The 21984-nt window shown below is 42.4% G+C and overlaps 1 protein-coding gene across 1 annotated transcript; it reads left to right on the forward strand.

Moving 5' to 3' along the window:
* The first annotated feature begins 476 nt into the window (after positions 1–476).
* Positions 477–20802, forward strand: fam120c (family with sequence similarity 120 member C). The gene is made up of 17 exons (XM_058642080.1): positions 477–2064; positions 3812–4058; positions 4186–4268; positions 5122–5250; positions 7536–7638; positions 7751–7821; positions 8062–8336; positions 9573–9735; positions 9824–9907; positions 10097–10268; positions 12169–12418; positions 12680–12794; positions 13201–13410; positions 13653–13893; positions 14254–14389; positions 14865–14928; positions 15098–20802. Exons 1-17 carry the CDS (start codon positions 1549–1551, stop codon positions 15353–15355), a joined length of 3117 nt encoding a protein of 1038 aa, XP_058498063.1. The 5' UTR covers positions 477–1548; the 3' UTR covers positions 15356–20802.
* The last annotated feature ends 1182 nt before the right edge of the window (positions 20803–21984 follow it).

Consider the following 21984-nt stretch of genomic DNA (forward strand, 5'->3'; position numbering starts at 1 on the left):
AAATCATATCAATTATAAAATTATTTTGTGTTTTAATGGACAGTCTCTGGCAGAGTTTCTTCAGAGCTCAACGCGACCACCAGGAGGCGACAAAGATACATCATAAACCATTCTACCTGTTACACCACTCTGGACTAACATCACTCGGTCATCTTTCATTCACCAAACAGCAACAGTTCTTAAACATGTATTCATTCAATGTTCGTCATTTGTATGTTTTCTTTATTCACGTGCGTGTTGTTTTACACGTTAGGCGTTTAAATACAGTGACACATCTCAGCGTTTCTATTTCAAACACTTGTAGAGAAATTCTACTCTCCAGTTTTTCATCCTCATTCAGCCATTGTCACCCCTCTGCTGGGAGTTGTAGTTTATTTTTCGTGTGACGACAGCGCCAACAAGTTGGACGTGGTCGCGTTACGAGACTACATTTCCCAGCGTCCTCTGCGGCGGCGCCTCCTCTTTCCTCCACTCCCTCCACCTTCCCTCCCACTCCACTGGGCCGCGAGGAAGTCGCAAGATGGCTGATGTCGCTTGGAAGTAATGTTCCCCTCTACAACATGAAGCCGTGAGTGTGGACGAAAGCGAGGGAGGCACCATCGGGCTTTTATTTTTATTTTCTTTTAGTTACTTTTATTTTATTTCTTCAAACATCCATCTCATTCCGCGTCGTGTCCACCCCGGACTTGTCTTCGGGAGTTGACGCGTCAAAATCACGTCGGGGACCCTGCCAGCAGCTAACGGCTAGCCACACCGTTAGCAAATATCAGCAGAGCTCGTCAGTCAGTCAGTCAGGCACACAGCTAGCTAGTTAGTTTGTTTTTTGTTTTTTTAAATACAGTCTGTCGCCGACGAGCCATTGAGCTACAACAGCGTGCTTGCTGACATTTAGCCCGAGGTGTAAATGCGGAATAAATTTGCACATATTTAATCTACAACTACTTAAGAAGCTGCTTGGTTTAACATCATGTCGGCAAAGTGGCCATCCAGCCTGTGGGTTGCTAACTAATGCGCAGTATCGATACAGTTCCATGTGCACAAACCAGCGGGATCATTATTTTGCTGACATTTTACAGTAGTATCCACCAAACAGCTGCATTCCCGCGACCTGTTGTCAACTACATTATGGAAGCTAGTTATGTTAAATCCAAATTATGGGAGCAGGAAATCTGTTGAACTTTTTTTTGGCTGTAGTTAGCTGCACTGGCCTTGTTGGCATCTCACCAAAAATCCACAGGGATGGACACTAAGCAGAGCAGCCACGACCAAAACTAAATAAATTGGCTTTTTTCTTAATTATCCGAGAACACGCGTCGCTAGCTGACAGGGTTGCACATCAGTGCGCGGCGACTCATTTCAGCAGTTTGAGAGGCGGATAAGTAGTTCAGCAGGGTTAACTAAAGTACAGTTAGTCTACACCGAGACCAGTTAGCTTGCCGTAAGTGCACAGCTAGCTGCAGTCTCGCCCCACATCACATTACAAACACGGCGTACAGAACGTATTCAGAGCCCGCTCCCGGCCAGACGCACCGGCTCAACAACACCGTCATGGGAGTGCAGGGTTTTCAAGAGTATTTAGAGAAGCGGTGTCCCGGGGCCACTGTCCCGGTGGACCTCCTGAAGCTCGCCCGTACCGCGGCCCGTCAGCCCCCTCATCACCACCATCCACACCACCACCCACATCACCCCGGGCCCATGCCTCCCCCGCCCCCGCCAGCCAGGATCCTCATCGACGCTGACTCCGGCCTGCAGCGCCTCTACGGCGGTTATCAGACGGACTGGGTGTGCGGGGGCGAGTGGAACGCCATGCTTGGTTACCTGGCTGCCCTGTCACAGGCCTGCCTGTATCAGGGTGGCCTGGAGCTGGTCGTGGTTTTCAACGGCACATTGGGAAAGGAGCGCTGGCCAGAGTGGGCGCGGCGAGCTCAGGGCCAGCGACAGACGGCGCAGCTGATAGTCAACCACGTCGGCAGCAAGGCCACCCCGCCTCCCCGGGCATGGTTCCTGCCCCCGGCTTGCCTCAGTCACTGCGTCCGCCTCGCCATGTTCCGCTTCCGAGTGCGGGTGAGCAAAGTGATCATGGCTGTGTGAAGTTGTTATACTGTGGTCGCTGCGTGTCGTACATTTGCAACAGTTGCCCCCTTTTTGCAGCACGCCCATTTATTAACTTGATTCATACAACGCTGTTCCACTGCTTTCATTTGGTGAACAAGTGCAGCTGCTTGTCCTCACCACCAAAATGACTCAATCTGGGATGTTATTTAATACTTAACACGAAGACAGGCCCAATGGGTTAAACACTCTAACCAGTAAAACATTTATCTGTGTGGCTGACGCTTGTAGCCACCTTGCTCCGCTATCATGGGTTTATTTTGGTTAGTTTTATCAGAGGAGAGGTGAATTCTGTGCAACCGTTTTTACTGTGTACTGTTGGGAGTTTGACTGCCTGTGAGCAGCATAACTGAACTGATTTTTTATACAATTTATATTCAAAATATATTTATACATTTGGTAGTATTTTCTCATTGTGGATTAAACAGCCAAACAGTTTTGGCTGAGGTTTGTGCTCGCTTAGTGCTTTCTCTGTGAATTGACACCTGCTGGCTAACCATTCTTTTGCACCCTTATTTAAGAGCGCTTAGGAACTCATTGTTTAACGTGACCTAGTGTGGCCTATGTATGACATAACATAAACCCAATGAACCTTTCATACATTGTTGAACAACTGCAGGGTGGATATACTATTCATAGTTCCCTTGAGAATGATACATTTCCATACATATTTAGTTAAACACATTATTGACTTTCAAATTTTTTGTGCACATGATAATTGACAAGACCAGATTTGCTGTATCAAACTACAGCAATGTGCACAGATTGTTTTTTCCCTAAATGTAGTATAATTAAGTGAAATAAAGCAGACATTTGTGATGATGGGGCTCTGGAGAACTTCAGGTGATGTTTTTGTGAAGGCAAAGTTGGCTTTTTATGTTTCCTGTCTGCTTGAATGCAGCCTATTTTAAGCCTTTTCATCAGCCTAACATGGCTATGCCTTTGATTTGTGTTCCCACCAGCATGCATGCTAGTATTTTAAAAAAAAAAAAAGACCAGTATGCTGTCATTTACACCAAGAGGTTACTTTTAAAAGCAAAATCACACCAACATTACTGTACAACACACTGTGATGCTGCCTGTGCTGTACAGCATCATTACTCACAGATTCCACATGTACTTGTTTTTTTAAAACACATATTTTTAAATCTGTATCGTAAGAAGCAGTCTCTCTACAGCACCAGGAACCTGGTCTCTACTGGAAAGGTTATATAAAAATGGTTATACATTGTCTGGGCTATTACAGAGCTAAATTATTTTGTTGGTATCCAAGACATGAAGTGTCAGTCACATGTCAGCTTGACTGGCAGCCTCGGAGCTCCTTCATGATAAAATAAGTAATATTTATGTGATTTTCCATCACCCCACTTGGGTTGTTATTTCAACAGCTGCTGCTTGTTCATGACTATTTTAATTGCTCTCTCAGTTGAGGCATCTTAAAATGGCTTATATGTCAACTTCAAATATCAAATATTCAGTTTTCAATTAAATAAGACGCACAGTTCCTTACATTTTAGAAGTTGAGACTTGATAAAGTTATGACTGAAATAGTAATAAACTGTTAATAGTAACAAATCTTAAGACATGATTTCCTTCTTCCAAATTGTAAAATTGATGCGGTCAAAAGAATGTCAGCATCAATGAAAATTCCTTCCAGATTTGTTTTAATGACACAACTGGGCCTTTTCTACATCTATAGGTTGTACAGACATTGGAGGACCACCACCAGGAAGTGCTGTCTCTTTACAGAGACTATGGTTTTGCTGGTCTGATTGCTCAGGATTCTGAGTTTGCCCTCTGCAACGTACCCGCCTACTTCTCCTCGCACGCGCTCAAACTGAGCTGGAATGGCAAGAACTTGACCACACACCAATATCTGCTGTCTGAAGCCGCCAGGCAGCTCGGGCTAAAGACACAGCATTTACCCTGCTTTGCTGCTCTGCTTGGTAAGAAGCAATGCATACACACACACCTCAGCATACATACATTTCTACATAAATCCCATTATCTGATATGCAGAGACTCATTTGTTTATTGACGCAGCAAACATAAAAAAATATTTCGCTCATGCAGGAAATCATATTCTGCCTGATGAGGACCTGGCTGCCTTCCACTGGAGTCTGCTGGGACCAGAACACCCACTAGCTTCTCTCAAGGTATTTTATACTTTTATGTCTTAAGTCCCACAGATCTCACCAATATATCTTTATACAGCCAGATACTTTGACCAGGACTGATTTTCTTTTTTGTTATTATCCTTCCTGGGTTTTTTTTTTTTAAATGTTTTTTTTTACTTTTATTGTTTCTGACTTCTCTTACACAATGAAATGCTTCTAGTGGTTTAGAGCAGTACTTCTCAAATAGTGGGGTGGGCCCCCCTGGGGGGGCGTGGTGAGGTGTCGGGGAGGGCGTGAGAGGCAGGGCAGGACAACCTCATACAGTGGTTTATACAGATAAATTAATAAAAATTATCCGGTCAATAGTATTTCAATTCGTGGGGCGTGAAAACATTTCTGTCCTCTGGGGGAGGGGGGGGCATGACAGAAAATAATAGAGAACCACTGGTTTAGAGGAATACCATTTCTTTCATCTTCTGTGTGCTACAAACTTGAAATGGTCACCATAGACAAAATGTGTTTTTAATTCTGTGTCGTTTGGTCATTTTAAAAGTGCTACAAGAGACATGAAGATAAAGGAAAACAGTCTTTGCTGTGATGATTCTGTGCAGAATGTCTTAACAAAAAATCTACCAGCATTAGAGGATGACAGGCTGTACCATTTAAACTAAAAATTAAATTGTCAGTGTTGATTCCAGTGCATAGGAGTATTAGAATTTTGACCTTTTGAATGAACCATAACATTTTGCCCTTTCTTTTCTTGTATATCCTTAAATAACAGAGTAATTGAATAGTCTCACATACCAGCAGAATCAAATAAAAGATTTTATTTAGCTTAAAATTTCCCACATAAAAAATATAGTCTTCATATTTGTGCTGTTTGTTGTCACAGGTGCGAGCTCATCAGTTGGTGCTGCCGCCCTGTGAGGTGGTGATCAAGGCTGTCTCGGAGTATGTCTCCTCCATCAAAGACCTGGGAAACCTCGACGCCATTGCCAGAGATGTTTTCAAACAGTCACAGGTTGGTCAGAGTCTTTTTATTATTTAATCTATTTAAGGTTGAATTAGCACAAGTTAAAATATAATATATACAGACGTCCACAATCTTTTATTATAGTAAGGACGATAAAATGGCAATGCCACATTATAGCATTTCATTCTTAAAATTGTTTCTGTTGTGAAAGTTTGGTAACAACTGTACTTTTTTTCACTTCATTAGTTTCATGATTTAAAGTTTACAAGCGGTGGTTTAAAAAAAAAAAAGACAAGTTTGATTTGATTACCAACCCTGAAACTCAAATATGTATCACAGAAACGTCTAGGTTAAAAAAGGTAAGAACTAAACTGTGGACTTGGAGGTGTTTCATCCCCACGTTCTACCAGTGTTTGACCTTACATAACAACTGTTGTTGATGGTTAAGTAGGTCATTGCTGTTGACACAAAACTTGGGTCAGCATCTGTTCTTCCTCACCCATCAGTGTTAAACCATAGACGTCTACCACACCTATGATAAATCTATACTCTTAACTGGATTAACTTGTTGCAGTTTATTAGGAGAGGGCACCATAGTGTTGAATACAATCAAAGAGCATCTTTGTGAAAAGACTATTTAGATTTTTACTTGTTATTTTTATTTTAACTAATGTGGTTGGTTTTTAGTGTTGTGTAAAGGTGTAACTTTATGGCCCTTTTCCACTACACAGTTCCAGCACAGCTCGACTCTACTTATTTTTTTAATGCTTTAAAGCTAGCTGAGCCAAAACAAAAATTTGACATCAACAGACTGCTGGCCACTGATTGGCAGAGCGTGTCGTTACTGGAAGAGTCATGAGTGTGACGTCCGACACAGGAATCAAACGAAGAAAGCTGAGGTTTAGATAAGTTTAAAATCCTGAAAACATGCGTTAATCCCCAACATTTAGCAAGGACATTTCTAAAACCTCAATATTGGGGAGTCTGTTGTGACAGCACTGCTGAAAGCCGGCGTTCGTGAGCCAAATCACAACCCGTTCAGTCGTATTTCAGTTCAGTGACTGTCAGATGAAGTCTGTGCTCTGGTCATGCAATCTTTTTATTAACTGATTGTAATGATTCAGTACACCGAAAACAACTGCTTTGCTCGTCACTAGTCTGTGTTTTTGTGTCGTGTATAAAACGACCTCACAGCAGTTTTCGAGGTACAATAGTAATGGATAACCACGTGCCTGATACCAAACCGAGTAGAGTCCACGAGTGCTAGAACAGTATAGTTGAAAAGCGCCATTACTGTCAGTAACAGTTCCATTAAGAAACATAATGTCTGATTTTATCTTTGATAAATGCCATTTTTCATTTGTAGTATTTTCTGCAGCTAAGCTAACCAATGCATGTAATGAAATTGCATCCTGTTTACACCAGCCCATGCATGTGCACATTGTACTTGAATGAGCATGGGATATCCATTCTCAGGTGTATAAAGAACTTCCAAGTTGATAGTTCAGTACAGTCATTGATAGGGAGTGAGTTAAAGAGGGAGGAGGCATGTATGGAAAAAGCTCCATCGCCCCAGGTTTGGTTGTAGTTGATGGTGGGTTTGTAAACAGAAAAAAATTAACATTTGTATGCTACGTTTTTTATCTGGGTCCTCTCAAGAAATACTATCAGACCTTACTAAGGGAGCATTTGTGCGTACAGTGACAGTGCTAGTCAGGTAGGGGAAAAAGGAGTTCATTCAGTCAAATTGCTGAGCAGTTCCAAAAACTTTTCTGGGGCATTTCTTTGTTTTCAGTCATATCTGTTAGCAGCTTTACGGCTGCAATGTTGCTCATCCCTCTGTCTCTATGTGCAGTGCATGGCTGTTTTGCTGGGCAACATGAGATCTAAACACTGGCAACTGAGAAACACAGAAAGTCATGTAGAGCTGTTACACTGGATTACTGTGTAAACTGCTTTGGCAATTGTTTGTTTAAAAGTTATGCAACATAGCTTTAACATCACCAGCACTTTCCTTTTAACAATTGCATCTATATTTCTACCTTGGAAACAGATCTAAAACTAATCTGATAGTTGAAATTAAACTCTGTTAATCTTGCAGTTGTCAATGGTGCCTGTGGTTAGTCTTTCACTTCAATGTTGAGATTCCTCAGACCCGTGTTAAGTTGAGGTCAGGCAGAGATAACAAATGAACAATAATGGCAAACAAGGCTCTCTTCAAAACTGCTTGCTTTAATCTGAAGGGAAATAAATCTGCAGACTTCTGCAAGGCCTGAGTTGCTTAGGAACATTTTCACTGTTCAAATAATCCCATCGCATTTTGTATTTTACAGTCTCGTATGGAGGACAAGGTGGAGCGGTTCAAGAAAGCTGTGGAGTATTTTTCTGCTGCCCCCAAACCACGTTCACCCAGCATGGGGCCCTCCTCCTTCATCTGTGAGTAAACTGCTTAGATACAACAATCATTTGTCTAACTGAATCTGGATATAACAACAATTAAAATGATCATTTATATTTATGATGTTTTTTTGTTTGTTTCTGTGCACAGTACCTGGGTTTGGACCCAATCCATTTGGGGGACCACCTGGCCACATGGGGATGCCTCCTGGAAAGAATCAGGTAGATTATTTCATTCTATTAAATGTTCTCTGCTCTACATGAATCCACAAGAGTGGATTATGTTTTTTTGCTCTTCGGACTCCTTTGGGGCATGTGCTCGTTCAAAGGAAAAACTGGCGGAGGTAGGAGTGCACAGCCCTTTCTATCCCAGATCTCTCTATCTCCTTTTACCTCTACACTGTTCCTTACTTTTTCAACCCATTTTCTTTCTTGTCCATCCCCTCTCTGGTCCTACCACAGTTCCCTCCCCCCCAGGTTCCAGGGTTAAAACCACCCTATCAAAATGCCCCATATGGACCTGGCCCTGCCCCTCTGTTCCAGAATCCCCCGCCACCATCTCAAGACTGCAATGACACGCTGACGGGCAAGATGGGCTTCACAGACTGGTCAGCTCCATATGATTCCACACAGGGGGGAAGTCGGTTACCCAATCATCACACCGGCGGTCAGTCTGGCCCCTCTCCGTCGCCCTCCTCGTCATCAGATGGAGATGAACCCAATGACAGCAACGCAAAGTAAGAATTTTGTGATCATTAGATCACTTTATCATATGTGGACTCTGCACAACTCAAACAACAAAATATAGACAGATGTTGGTGCCTGCTGATGATATTATTATAATATTTATTATCAGTTAATGAAAATACTTTTCACGCACTGCTGCTCTAAGCAGTTCCACGGTTCCAACGGATACTGCTGGCTACAGGCTAAAAGGCTGTAATGGTCTCATCCTTGGCTGCTCTGCACAGTTCTAAGTTCTTAATCACAGTTCAGAGTATTAAATCTGCAGTTCTTCATCACAGTTTTTCATTCTTATTTCTCAATTCTTCTAGATTCTTCCTCCATAGTCCCAGTGGGTGTGAGTGTACAACCACATATAATGTATTAGATATGTTTAATTGTTTAGTGCTCTTGTTCAGGCTGGATGGTTGAATTGAATAAAAGAAGGCAATATAAACGGTTTTAATTTCACAACTGTCAGCTGTTGCTTGGGACACCAACTCATAATCATAATTAGTGGCTGCTGATCTTTTGTAGGCTTATTTTCAAATAATTGAAGCAAACATGCATAGGGATGCTTTGGTGGTTTTCAGTAACGGTGTGGTTCCTTGGAGAAAGAAAAAAGTTTGTATGGCTCTTTACACCCTCATTCTCGTCTTGTTTCCGGCCGATGATCAAAAATCATTTCCCACAATGCACTGCACCATCACTACTCATTTTATTTTTGTCAACAAGCTTACTGTGTGAAGTAGCCCAGATACAGCTGACAGTTTTAAGGATTAGCTCCTGAAGAGATGGAAAAAGCACCAGAGCAAATTGTCTGTAGGGGATACACATGATTTCAGTTTTTGCCTCTTCGTGTGTTTTGTTGACCCATGGGTTTTCCAAATGTGGGATGTAAAAGTCAGAACTGGGACACCTTGGACTCATTAAGTTTACATTTCTGGGAGAATTTTAATCATGCTGCCATAGCATTTATTTGTACCTAACCACTAACACACAATGACAAAAAGGTTTGACCCATTTGCAAAAAATGCTTTTGAGGAAAAGCATTTTATGCAGAAACTGCATTAGTAGACATGAAGGTTAGACAGTATACGCTAAAGCTATTTGGACACCTTTTCAGCTGTTTCATAAGGAAATGCTACTAATTGGTTGGACAGTCTCTGGGTCATAGTCCTCTTTTCTGACTCGCACTGAAACAGATGCCAGGCAACATAATTAAACTCTCCCTTTAACTCTTCTTTCAGCCATTTGACGGACAAGCCCTCTCGGTGGGAGGATCCTGCTGGAAGGGGGGGTTCAGCCTCTGGAGAGGGTACCCAAGGTAACGGCAGCGGGTCAAACATTCCGTCACTGCTGTCTATGGCGACGCGGAGTCACATGGACATAACCACACCCCCTCTGCCTCAGGTGGGAGATCTAAAACTGACAGCATAGTTGGCCACATCACAGCTGCAGGTTCTGACCAGGTTTCCTGTCTTTTTGCTCGTATTTTTAGGTCAGTGCTGAGGTTCTTCGCGTAGCCGAACACAGACACAGAAGAGGACTGATGTACCCCCAGATTTACCACATATTGACCAAGGTAGACAGGATACAAGCTTTCAAAAACAATTCTAGGATTACTACAACTTTGATGCAACATGCTATCTTTGCAAGCCTCCCCCCGTCATCTTGTTCACAAAACAAGGGTCATAAAAACTGTGACCGAGATAGAAAATCAACGTAAAAAACGACATAAGTCTTAAACTCCTCTTGTCCCTGTCCCCCCCAGGGTGAGATGAAGATGCCAGTGTGTATAGAGGATGAGTGTAATTCAGAGCTGCCTCCTGCCTCGCTGCTGTTCCGTGCTGCCAGACAATATGCCTACGGTGTCCTCTTCAGTCTGGCTGAAACACATCGCCGCCTGGAGAGGCTAGCCTTACGAAAGAGGGCTCCCCTGGAAGGTATGTCCTATGACTGAGCAGAGGAGGTAAATGGGGACAATGTTGGAGACCAAGTGATCATTGTTAACTGTACTTGTACAATTCCAATCAATAATGGGAGTGTTTGTACAGTGTATCGTATTTATTCTTAGACCGTGATGCCACCATGCTTATAAACATTTCAATGACCAAAGTCCACTGGCATTGCTGTTTATCAGTGTTTGTAGAGAATATTATTGTAAACGCTCCAGTATCAAGAGCTGGGTGGTATGTGTTGCGATATATTCTTGTATGTACATGTGTGCACTTTTACCTTCTCCGCTTGGTCCCAGACCTGGGCATACAATTTAGGTGTTTCCACTTCAGGGAAGTGTTTGCAGCTTGGCACCTCGCATCTCTGATCAACAATTTTAATCATGGCCAAAAAGATGCTTCACTCATCTCAGTTTTAAAGGTTGCCTTTTTGTAATTTTTCATATACATTCATACTTGCATAAATGCTTATGAACAATAAGAAACTACTATAGTAGCTGTTTTGTTAGACTTTTTAGCTGTCCATCATTTTCATAAGACAGGGTTGTAAAAATGTCATCCTAGTCTATTCAAACCTTCCTCTTGCTCTGCAAGGACTTAAACTTGGTGCTCACTTCAGTGTAATCAAACACATCAAGAGAGACACTGCTGCAGAGGCAATTGTGATTAGGTTCTGTGAGAAGGCGTCTTCTCATGGCTGTTTTAATGTTGTTCTGAAGGCTGAAACTGTACTCTGCTTCCACACTTGAGACTGGGATTTACCAACGCCACTGCGGCTAGAGTTTTGAAGTTGGGGAACATTTCTCCGAGGGAAGTGATCATAGTTGGCAAGAATCTCTGAAGGTGCATCAATCCACTCCTTCTGTACCAGCGGCAAAATTGTGTTCACAGGCATGCACCAAGGCCTCAAGGCTGTAGCTCATTCATAAGCTGTCTGCACCTGTATAGCGAGATTGAGCTTGTGGTGTTTCCCAGTAAGTTGTCTGTTAGTATTGTGGCCACACTACCATGTCATCCCTGATATCCACACCTAGCCCAAGTTGTTTTGAATGACATGTCTGGAAATCATATTGTGCAGTACTATATTGTCAGAAAAATGTGTAAAACATTATGTTTCCTTGTGTGAAATGTCAGAATGCTGTAAGAGAGACATTGTCTGCGAGTAACTTCAGCCATGGGAACTAAACATCCATTTTATATTACAGATCAATACAGGAGGTCTTATAACCTATTGACAATCTTACTGTTGTGCATCACAGGGTATTTGTGGGGCCTTAAATGTTTAAATATGAAATTTGGTAGTGTCAAAATCAGGTTCCTGAAAAGTATCATATTTTGTGACCTTTCTAATGTGTCTAATGTTGAGCTTGACTGGTGTGACTTGGATTTGTGACAGCACTGTTGGTGTTATGTCACTATTGCTTATGTGCCCACCCAGTGTCATGCCCAGTGGACAGTGGAGGTTGCTTGAGAAGCACTGTAATACTGTTAGCTTTGTGTAGCTCAGCATGATTGGCATGTGTCGATTTAATCAGCAGCAGATTTCAGTGATGCTCAGTCCATTTACAGAGACCATGTCTGCTACATAGCCACATCATTCATCAGAGTCTCTCTATCTGTTGGCCTAGCTTACCAAGCTACGTGGCTGATTTTCCCATTATTATTAATTCTTGCCAATGAGGCCATGACATTGGCTGTACATTTTATTGTAAGTGAGATTTAAAAGGGTTTAAATATCTTAACATTTCACCTAGAAACCCCTTGGAGTACTCTGTATCAACTGCATGAATAATTCAACAATGAATCAGTAATGTGTCACTGAAACATCACTGTCTCTAGGACATTTATAATTTTTTTTCTGTTGCATGTCTTGCCTTTTGTGTTGTAGTTCCTCCTGTGATTGTCAAAGAGTGGAGCAGTGGTAAGGCAAAGTCTGCCCTGACTCCAGAGCTGGTTCCGGCCCTGTGTTTTCGGGAGTGGACCTGCCCCAACCTGCGACGACTGTGGTTGGGTCGTGCCAGTGAGGACCGCTCCAGGAGAACCAGGGCCTTCCTGGCCTGCCTTCGCTCCGACTGCCCAGCCCTTCTCAACCCAGCACAGGTTCCACAGCATCTGCTGCTCATGTGCTGCGTGCTCAGGTATGACGGGGTTGTACATATTTGCTGGCCCAACTTTAAAGAGTTTTTTTCTCACACAGTGCTTTTCCTTGTTGTATAAAGGAGCAAATTGATCATCTTAATAAGCACATATTCTTTTACTGAAACATTTTTTGCTTACTTGCTTTTGGGTTTTACAGCATAGCCTTGGTCTGCTGTCACATAATGAATGGTTCTTTTAATATATTTGACTTCATTCACCAAGCTATTGTGTGACTATACTCAAATTGGCTGTGTTCTCAGGTATATGATGCAGTGGCCTGGAGGTAGGATCCTCCAGAGACATGAATTGGATGCCTTCCTGGCCCAAGCAGTTTCCAGCCAGCTCTATGAACCCGACCAGCTACAGGAGCTCAAGGTGATAAACAACTCCTCTCTTAATCCAGGTGTTTCTGTTTTTACTCAGTATGGTTGGAATGATAAAAAGCTTTTCAGCTTCTGTAACTGTCTCTGAGATAATGTTACCTAGTAATCATTGATGGATCAGGGTTTGTGTCTGCAGGCCATCCCACTTGTGTTTTTTTGTTTTGTGTCAGTCTGCTGAATATTCTTATATCTTACTACATTGCTTAATGAGTCATTTTAAATGATGTCGGTGTGCCATACCAGATTCTCATGTGATCCTCCTTTGAGACAGTGTGATGTTTGTGCCCACATACCATATGTTCACAACCTCTGTCTTTCTACTTTTCTCCTCTTTGTGTGTGCTGTGCTGTGCCGTTTTAAAGTTGCTGCTGTTTTTCTTTTTCTCTCTTGACTGTCAGGTGGAGAAGGTGGATGCCCGTGGCGTGCAGCTAGCTGCTCTCTTTATGGCTGGTGTTGACACAGCACTGTTCATCAATGATGTTTGTGGCCAACCGTTGCCATGGGAACACTGTTGTCCCTGGGGATTCTTTGACGGAAAACTGTTCCAGAGCAAACTGGCACGGGCCTCCCGTGACCGGTCTGCCCTGCTTGACATGTGTGAGGGACAGGTACGGACCTGTGGGTGTGAATGGAGGCATAGATGGAGAGATGGACAAAAATATAAAAAAAATGTTTCAGCAACAAGTCAGCCAGTATTTAAATGTAAATAAGCCTGAAATGGGCTGCTGAAAACACCTGCTCTTTAAGTGTGTTGGTTAAAATGCACTTGCACAGTCATTTTTGGGTGTGTATAAAAATAATTTTGATCTCATCAGTTCATGCCTCAGTAACAGTTGTCTCCTCTCTACAGGAGGAGCTGGTGTCTAAGGTTGAGAAGATGCGTCAGGCGATCCTTGAAGGAATCAATCTGTCTCGTCCTCCTCCCCCTCCTCCTCCTCTTCCACCTCCCGCCTTCTTACCCCCTGCCATGGTTCCTCCTTTCTACCCCATGCCTCCTCTATACCCACCTCGCCCCATGGGTGGCATGCCCCCACATCATCACCCTCACCATCCACATCACCATGCCCAGCACAGACCCAGAGCCTTCCCAGGTACACAGATGTTTACTTTTGTTTTACACAGTGACATCTCAACATAGACATTAGCTGTGTCTCTCTTTCATACTAATTATTTTGTTCACACTGGAAAAATGTGCATACTGACCACTGCATGTGGGGGTTTAGAGTTTACTTTATACTCTTGTCCTACGAGGAACACTGCAAAGGCAAAATGTTTAATATCAAGTTTATTTATGTATCACTTAGTATGCAGCAGTTAAAAGATACATATGTTTTACATACTGTGGACACAACACAGTGGATGATCTTGTTTAGTAGTGTGTGATCGCTGTAATATTTCACTTGGGACTAAGAAAAGACTCTAATGTTAATGGTTTTATTTTTGCTTTTCAGGCATTCAGTCCATCCCCCCTCAGGGAGGGAAATTGGAGATAGCTGGCATGGTGGTTGGCCAGTGGGCTGGGAACAAACCAATCCGTGGGAGAGGGGGGTTCAACATGCAAGTGGTGTCAGTGGGAGCTGGCAAAGGGTGAGTAATATCTAGGTCTTTTAGTCTTCCAAACAACGTTCTTGCCACAATGTCTTTCAATATATTCTAAGGTAAAACAATTCTCCAAGGTTGCATATGCAGGACTTAATTTATATACACAAGACAAAGTTCTTTAAAGAGGGGTTTAATGTGTTTTATGAGTAGTAATATGTGGTTTGTATGAGCCCCAAGACAGATGCCTGATATTGGTTGTGTTCTACCTTTAAATGTGAAGTCATGTGAAATATGAGTGTTTTTATTATAGATCCTGATGAGTGTTGTGTTCATCAAGAGATTGCTCTGTGAATTCTGATGATAAAATAAAATTAAGTAGCAGTAGAGTAAACAAAAAAGATGGTATCTTATTCTGTACTATTCAAGGACCCTAATATACTTGTGGTGGATAAAGTGGTAGAGGATGGATGGATAGATGAATCACTTTTTTTTTAAATGTCTGTCAATTTCGTCATCACAGGAGAGGTAAAGAGATCCCAGCAAAATTAAAGGGAGGGAAAAAGACGCCTACCAACAGAACACAGGTATGACCCATACAGCAACAAAGCTATGTTCACCTGTACTTTATATTGTGAAATGAACTTCCTAACTGTAATACCTAGTCTATCACAAGACTTTGCTACTCTTTCTTATGCCTCCTGCTGCTCTGTTAAAACACAAACAAAAAAAAAACACTTGACTGTCCTCCTCCAGACGTCACCCCCTCCAGTCAGCAGCAGTCCCCCAAAGTCTTCAGAGGAGGCGGACTCCACATCAGAGCTTTCAACTCAGCAGCTGAACGGCAGCTCAGCGACCTCCGCCATTGGCCAGTCCTTGGAGCTGGCCCCCCTGGCCCAGCCAATCCCGTGTGCCTTAGCCAGCAGAGACAACCAATCAGAGGGGGTGGAAGTGGAGGCCCCCTGTTGCCTTGACGACTGCCCGTCAGATGGAGCGCTACAGAAGGAGGAGTAATGGCATCCTTCCCGGGATGTACTGAGAGTTATCTGTGTTTGACTGCCTTTCCCTGTTTTTGTAGCCCCACATGCTAGCTGTGCATGTCCTCACATGGAGCAGGAGATGAAGAGAGGCTCCTCCTCCTCTCTCCTGCTCCATGTGAACAGCTGAAGCAGTTAGCCGTCACTCCTTTTTAAGTTTCTCATGTGGTTTTACATTGTTCTACGAAGAGAGGTTTTACCCATTGGTCTGTAAGCGCCCTACCCCTTGAAAAAAATCCTAAATGCCTCTTTCCCGCACTCAAAGTAAAAATAAGCTTGATGCCCCACCCCCCCTATGACCCACCACTTTAAACAAGGCCCCTCTTAAGTATGGTTATCTGTACAGTTAAAGATTCTTATTTTATGTTCTAAAGGTCCTGTTATTGGAATCTCTGCACACAGGTTTTAAGCTTGCGGTTACGGTGACAAATTGGATGCGGTTTCCATGGTTACAGCTTCTAGGCCCGGTTGCCATCGGTAGTTGCGTGTTGATGCGGTTTGTTGCCATAGCCATCTGGCGTGAGGTTTGTCTTGCACCATTCTAATGTGCAGTGACCCTCATGCCCCACACTGCTAAACAGTGTTGGCACACTTGCTTGTAGCAAACAAATTCGATTTGGTTATCTTATCACTGTAGCACTTCTGCGCCGCCATGGTATTAGCGTGCTATTTTACTTTGACCTCTGTAGCATAGCCTTGTGCTTAGCTGTGCTAAGAAACCCCATGAATTTATGCACCTTAAGCCCTGAATCCGCAAGATTTTACCCTGCTCCTCCAAAAAAAAGTGCATTATTATATTATATTCCCCCCTCCCCGTTGCCCCTTTCCTCCCAAAGCTTTGATTGTATAATCCCAACAGAAGCACTTAATGTTGTATTTAAATATAATGAAATTTAACGAGCCCCTGTACAGTTGAATTGAGAGTCTGTGTGGGGTTTCCCCCGCACTTAAGTAAATCATTATGACATGTAGAACTACATTTAAAGGTGGAGATCTATTTGAGAGATGTCAGAATGTGAATGGAGTGGTTTCAGACAAAGAAGCACTTTGTTTTAAAAGATGTTAAACCACACTGGACAGTCCTCTACCAGGTGATAGAGTAATGGAAAAAAACTAACTCCGAGGCACCTTCTGGAGTTAAGGCCAAAAAGAAAAGAATATCGCCGCTCAGTAAAAGATGGAGATGAATAGTGAGGGTTCAGTTGACTCTGCCAGTTCTGTTGAGACTGGCCTCACACATTCACTCATGAACTTTGCAATGAAGCTGAAAGAACTCTTGACTGTATTTGTCAAGGATTCCTGGGAATCATTTCAGATTTCTAAAAAAAAAAAGTTATTTCCAAAGTTTAATAAGGCTTGCTGACGGAGGCAGCCACTGATATATAAAAAGGGGTGTGGCAGCAGTGCCTCTAAAGTACATCCACCCTCGAGTGGTGAATGAGCAACTGCTGTCATGATGAAAGCCCAACACCAAGAGCTGTTGACCCTGCAGAGCTCTGGTGTGTCACTTTAAACCAGCAGGAAGCAATTCTCTGCCCTGAAGCACCTCAGCCAAAGCTGAGGCTTCATCGGCTGAATCACATGTCACATGACAGGGGAGAGGGAGGCCTCATGGCAGACCGGACTGCCGCTCACAATCTGAGACTCATAAGAAACTGAATTGTTTTATTAGAGCACTTATGTTAGTAGTGGATGAGATGTGTCCCCCCACAATAGGTTTCATCTGAAAATGGAAACACAAGTTATGTACTTTTTACCAATTACTGGTAGCACAACTGCAGATGTTAAAGCAGTAGACAGACAAATCTTGCCTGAGTGATGCTGGCCATGAACGTTGTAATCTCTAAACGTACTGAGAGTCTGAAAAGAGCTCATTAGAAAAAGGCAAGTCAACAAGAAGCACCTTATTTCCTTACTATGTTGATGACTTGTGCTCTATCATGTGCCACAAAATTGACATGGAAAAAAGCTCTTATGAAATGCCGTTTTTGAAGGAAACAAAAACAAAACATTGACTATATACATGTTAATGTAGTCGCGTCAGACATCCCCTCTGTTATGAACTCTACATATATTACAGTGAAACGCTGACAGTTGACCCAGCCTTGAGTGTAGGCCTACACTCATCACAGGTCTGGGCTGTGCCGCTGTCTCTTACACCAACACCAAATGAAATGACAAGTTTCGGACAAGTTAGCCGTTATTGGGTAGGGATTAAGCATACGAGTGAAGTAGGTGTTCATAGGTTAAGAGTAGGAACCAGCGTCAGGCTTAAAACAGGACTGTAATACACACCAAGACTAGGCTAGAGAATATAGCTCCACTGGCCGAAATACTAAGTCTAGATTTACTAGGAGCCATATACTAAACTGCTTTCAACTTGACATTAGTACAAATATGTGTATTGCAACAGTACATTGCTGGAAGATGGCTCTTCTGCAGCGAGCAGAGTGTGATCCGTTATACGATGCCCTCTCGTGATTCGCTTGCCAGATAACCATTATACACACATGCACACACACACAGACTCACACATACATTAAAACACACCTATGACGGACATGTATTCAGTTATATTTGTTACCAGCCACATTTTCTCTGCTTTTGTACTGAAGTAATTTTGTGCTGTTCCCTGTGGAGTGGTCGTCAGTTCATCAGAGATCATTTGGTAACATATTTGACTGACAGATAGGGTCCCGCACTCACATGTTTTGCATGAAAGGATTAAACAAAAAAAAAACCCAACATGTTAGCAGAAAACATGTTTGCAGTGTCGTCAGGTAGGCACAGAAACAACCATCTATACACACGTTAATACACATGCACACAGACGCATTGATGTTAAACCCTGAGTTACACAGTAGCTAGTATGGAGAGAAAAAAAGTCAACAAAAACATGATGTAGTGTCCCTCCTTTGTCTTTGTCTGCTTTAGTTTGATAGATATTTGATTGGTGATTTTTATGTTTGTTATCCTAACCTAGCCCCACCCCCCACACACAGATATCCCACCCTCCTACGCCAGCCCTACTGCTATGTCACTTTCTCTTTCCCCTCCACCTCCCCCCAAGCTGTTAATTTCAGTTTCCATTGCCCTCATATCTTTCTCATAGATGTATCCACACAGACACATACAACCATACCCACTGACTCTCATCAACGCAACTACACACAAATACAGATGTTATACACACAGGTGAACCCCTCCCGCCAACCCCTGTAATTAAGTTGTCTTTCTCTCTGATCACCTCCCTCTCTGCCTCTCCTTTTAGCCTATAGGACAGTTACTATTGGCCATTTTTCCCCACTCTTTTCTCTTTGGGCTGCCCCACCCCTTAATCAATCCAACTAACAGTAAAAGTTATGTTAACGTTGATAATCAGTTTCTATATGTATCTAGCCAGAGTCTGGAAAAAAATCAGAAAAAAAAAATCAAAACCGTTTTATTCAATTGTGCAAATGTGTTTTTCTTACTATTTTTAATGTTATTACATCTTCTAATCCTTCTACCATTGCTTCAGTTAGTACTGAAATACGCTTAGCCAACCTAGAGATTTGAACTGTAATGATTGCAATTTTCCTTACCTGTATTTTATATGGCATCTTTAGACCACTTCACCATTTATTCTGTGCGTAAGTAAATATTGCCCGTTTTTCGAATTGAAAATCATTGTCTGCACTATGTTTGATTCTCATAATATCCCTGATCATGATTTTTGGTCAACTCATTGACAGTTGAAGCTGTACTCTGCGCCCTTGCACAAAGCAGCAACAAAATATCCGAGACCTGAGAACCAAAGTGCACCTAGCATCCTCCTATAAATCCCCCATAGTACCCCCGCTCAAAACCAACTGTTTGCCCCAAGTAACAAGTTTTCTGATGAGTGTATATGTGTATATATATACACACATAAAATGACATTACAGCACATGTGATTCATCTTACAAGTCTGTGACACAACAGTGTTTTTACACTGTGGTTGTTGTGGAGACACAGACAGATGGGGGAAAGGAAAGAAGTGTGTTGGACAGTGAGCAAGGAGGCAGGTTTGATCAGTTTTTGTTTGTAGGCATGGTGGGTGGATTCGTTGCTCGCTCTTGCGCAGTTGAAAGCTTTTCATTGACTGAATTTATCCCACTGCACACTCGCGTCAGATCGACATACACAAGTAGGAATGCAAACTGACAAATTAGCTTTCAGTCACGATGGGGTTTTGGCGTTTTCTTTTAATAAATAAATTGTGCTCTCTCAAACTTGCCTTCCTTAGGCACTGATTGACAGAGCACACATAGCTGTACTGAGTCTCTTCATTCTGTATGTGGACACGGAGGCTGCTGAAAGTGGCTGAATTTTCCTCATTACACAAATCTGAGACCGGATGGTCCTTTATTAAACATCACAAAGCTTTTCATTGTTAAGAGCTGCATTGATTAGCTAGTGAATTAATAGAAATCGAATTGGTTTCCAGTCTCTTTTTAAAAACAGAAATCCAATACGTGAACATTTTATTTTTGGTCATAAACTGAATCTTTTTTAAAAATATTTTTAGGATAGACTTAATCATGCATTTTTAATTTATCAACTTGTGCCGCTTGGATTAATAATGGTCAAATTTGACGTTTCAAAGATGTCAGTGTCAACTAACAATCTCAGCTAAAGTGACGGAAGGAAAATTCACCCTCTCGGTGAGATAAGAGTTGTCAAGTGGATAAAAGCACTTTGCCTCTGTGCCTGCAAAAATGGGAGCAACACTGAAGAGTTCGACAATAGTGAGAGAACCAACAATCCCAGAATAGAGACAAACTATTAAGTATTGAAGAAGCTGAACAGTATTAATGTCTGTCATACAGAATGTGGAAAGAATTCATCTGTATTTTGTACCTGTTCTGATCTTCTCACAGCATTTTGTCCAGTTTGAATAAAGGTCCCTATTCTGTCTGTCTCTCTCTCTACACTGCCACTCCCCCCCACCACCAGCCCCCCCCCCCCCAACCACCTATACGGCCAGTCACCGTAAAGGGGGGTGTTTGTTGTCACGTCGATCAACGCCCTCAGCAAAATGTACCACCCAAACCTTCCTGTGCAGCAAAAAAGGGTTAGATTTTATCCATAATACTATTGTCATAGAAATATTATCATTATTGCCGTTATAATTATGGTTGGTATAATTTGTTGTCATTGTTAGCATTATGGAAGCACCAGACTGTTTGTGGAAAGATGAGAAAAAGAAAGCTTTTTGTTTTTATTTTCTTTATTATTTTTATTTTTTTTATTTTTTAAATTTGTCTGGCTGTTGGTGGTCTGCTCTCACAGAGGGAGGGGAGGAATGGTTCAGAAAGAGACAAAGATGGCAGTCATGTTTGTACTGGTTGGGAAATGACTTACAGTGCTGAAATAAAATTTATTCTTTTAGTAAAAAAAGTATTTTTTGTGTCCAGTGTCATGATTTTATTCGGCTTTAATTACTACTGACCCCAAAAATCCACATTTAGAGCTGGCAAAGTATATGTAGTTGGTCAAATGTCCGGCAGCTCTTTTTAAGGCTACATCTGTTCTAGTTAAACTTTAGAAAGAGAAACTGGTGAAGTAGGATTCCCCATAACCTGGCATCCCATAAGAGGTTCTTGACAACAGGTGCTCATGCACAGATCTAACAATGTTTTCAATGAAAGAAGTAAGAGTAATGTAACCTACAAAGAATAATGCAATGAGATAAAAAAAGAAATAATTACAAAATGAAATGAACTTGGATGAAACTCAAACAGTCTAAACTACAGTCGTGTTTTTTTCTGTCTGGGGTCTTATGAACTAAAAATAATATAGATTATTGCAAATTATGTATTAACCATTATGAAAGCCATAACACTTTATTGAATTTGGATGATTGGCTATGTATCTAGTATTACTAAAACGCAGTATCTCCTTTTTCAGTTCTGTGATTTGCTTTGTGGTTGCATCTGAAGTCTCGTTGTAGGAGCGTAAATCTCGAGATAATTGGAGGTGCCACCACCAGCCTTCAACCAACAGCGACCACAAACCCGCTCAGCAGGGAAAGATGGCGAGGATGATAGCGGAACCACCTGGGTTAGCTGAAGGCTCGAGGTAAACCCAGCTGCTGTGGACTTGTTACGCGCACACTGACGATGAGTTAGCGGGACTGAAGCTCGACGTATGAGACACAGACAGCCGCGGATCTGTGTGAGCGTGTCCGGGACGGCGGATGTGACAACAGCTCGCAGTGAGAGGTCGAGAACCGCCAAATCCAGCTAGCTGTCAGCTAGCTGCTTTAGCTGCCCTCCAAGCCAGACTGCACTTCCATGCTAAATGGACTCCATTACGCCGGCAGATTATAGTTTTCGTTCTCACTTATGTGATACATTTCTCCATGATCACGACGCAGACGTAAAAGTTAACGTCAGCCATCGCGAGAGCCAGATGTAGTGCTCAGGTTAGCCTGTTAGCTTCAGCTGGTTTAGGATCCAAGCTGCAAACGTTAGTAAGAAAAAAAAAATCTGCTCGTTAGGTTCATGTGTTGTTGCGTAGCTACCAGCATATCGTGCCTGTTTCTCCCCACATCATGTTTAATCCTCGAGCACTGGTCTGACA

Source organism: Solea solea, chromosome 11, assembly GCF_958295425.1.
Source record: "Solea solea chromosome 11, fSolSol10.1, whole genome shotgun sequence".
NCBI classification, from domain to species: Eukaryota; Metazoa; Chordata; class Actinopteri; order Pleuronectiformes; family Soleidae; genus Solea; species Solea solea.

Bases quoted from the DNA above. Each gene is read 5' to 3' on its own strand.
- fam120c (XM_058642080.1), top strand. From the start codon at position 1,549: ATGGGAGTGCAGGGTTTTCAAGAGTATTTAGAGAAGCGGTGTCCCGGG. The intron at 2,065-3,811 runs GTGAGCAAAGTG...CTACATCTATAG, and splicing joins TGTTCCGCTTCCGAGTGCGG to GTTGTACAGACATTGGAGGA. The intron at 9,908-10,096 runs GTAGACAGGATA...TGTCCCCCCCAG, and splicing joins TTTACCACATATTGACCAAG to GGTGAGATGAAGATGCCAGT.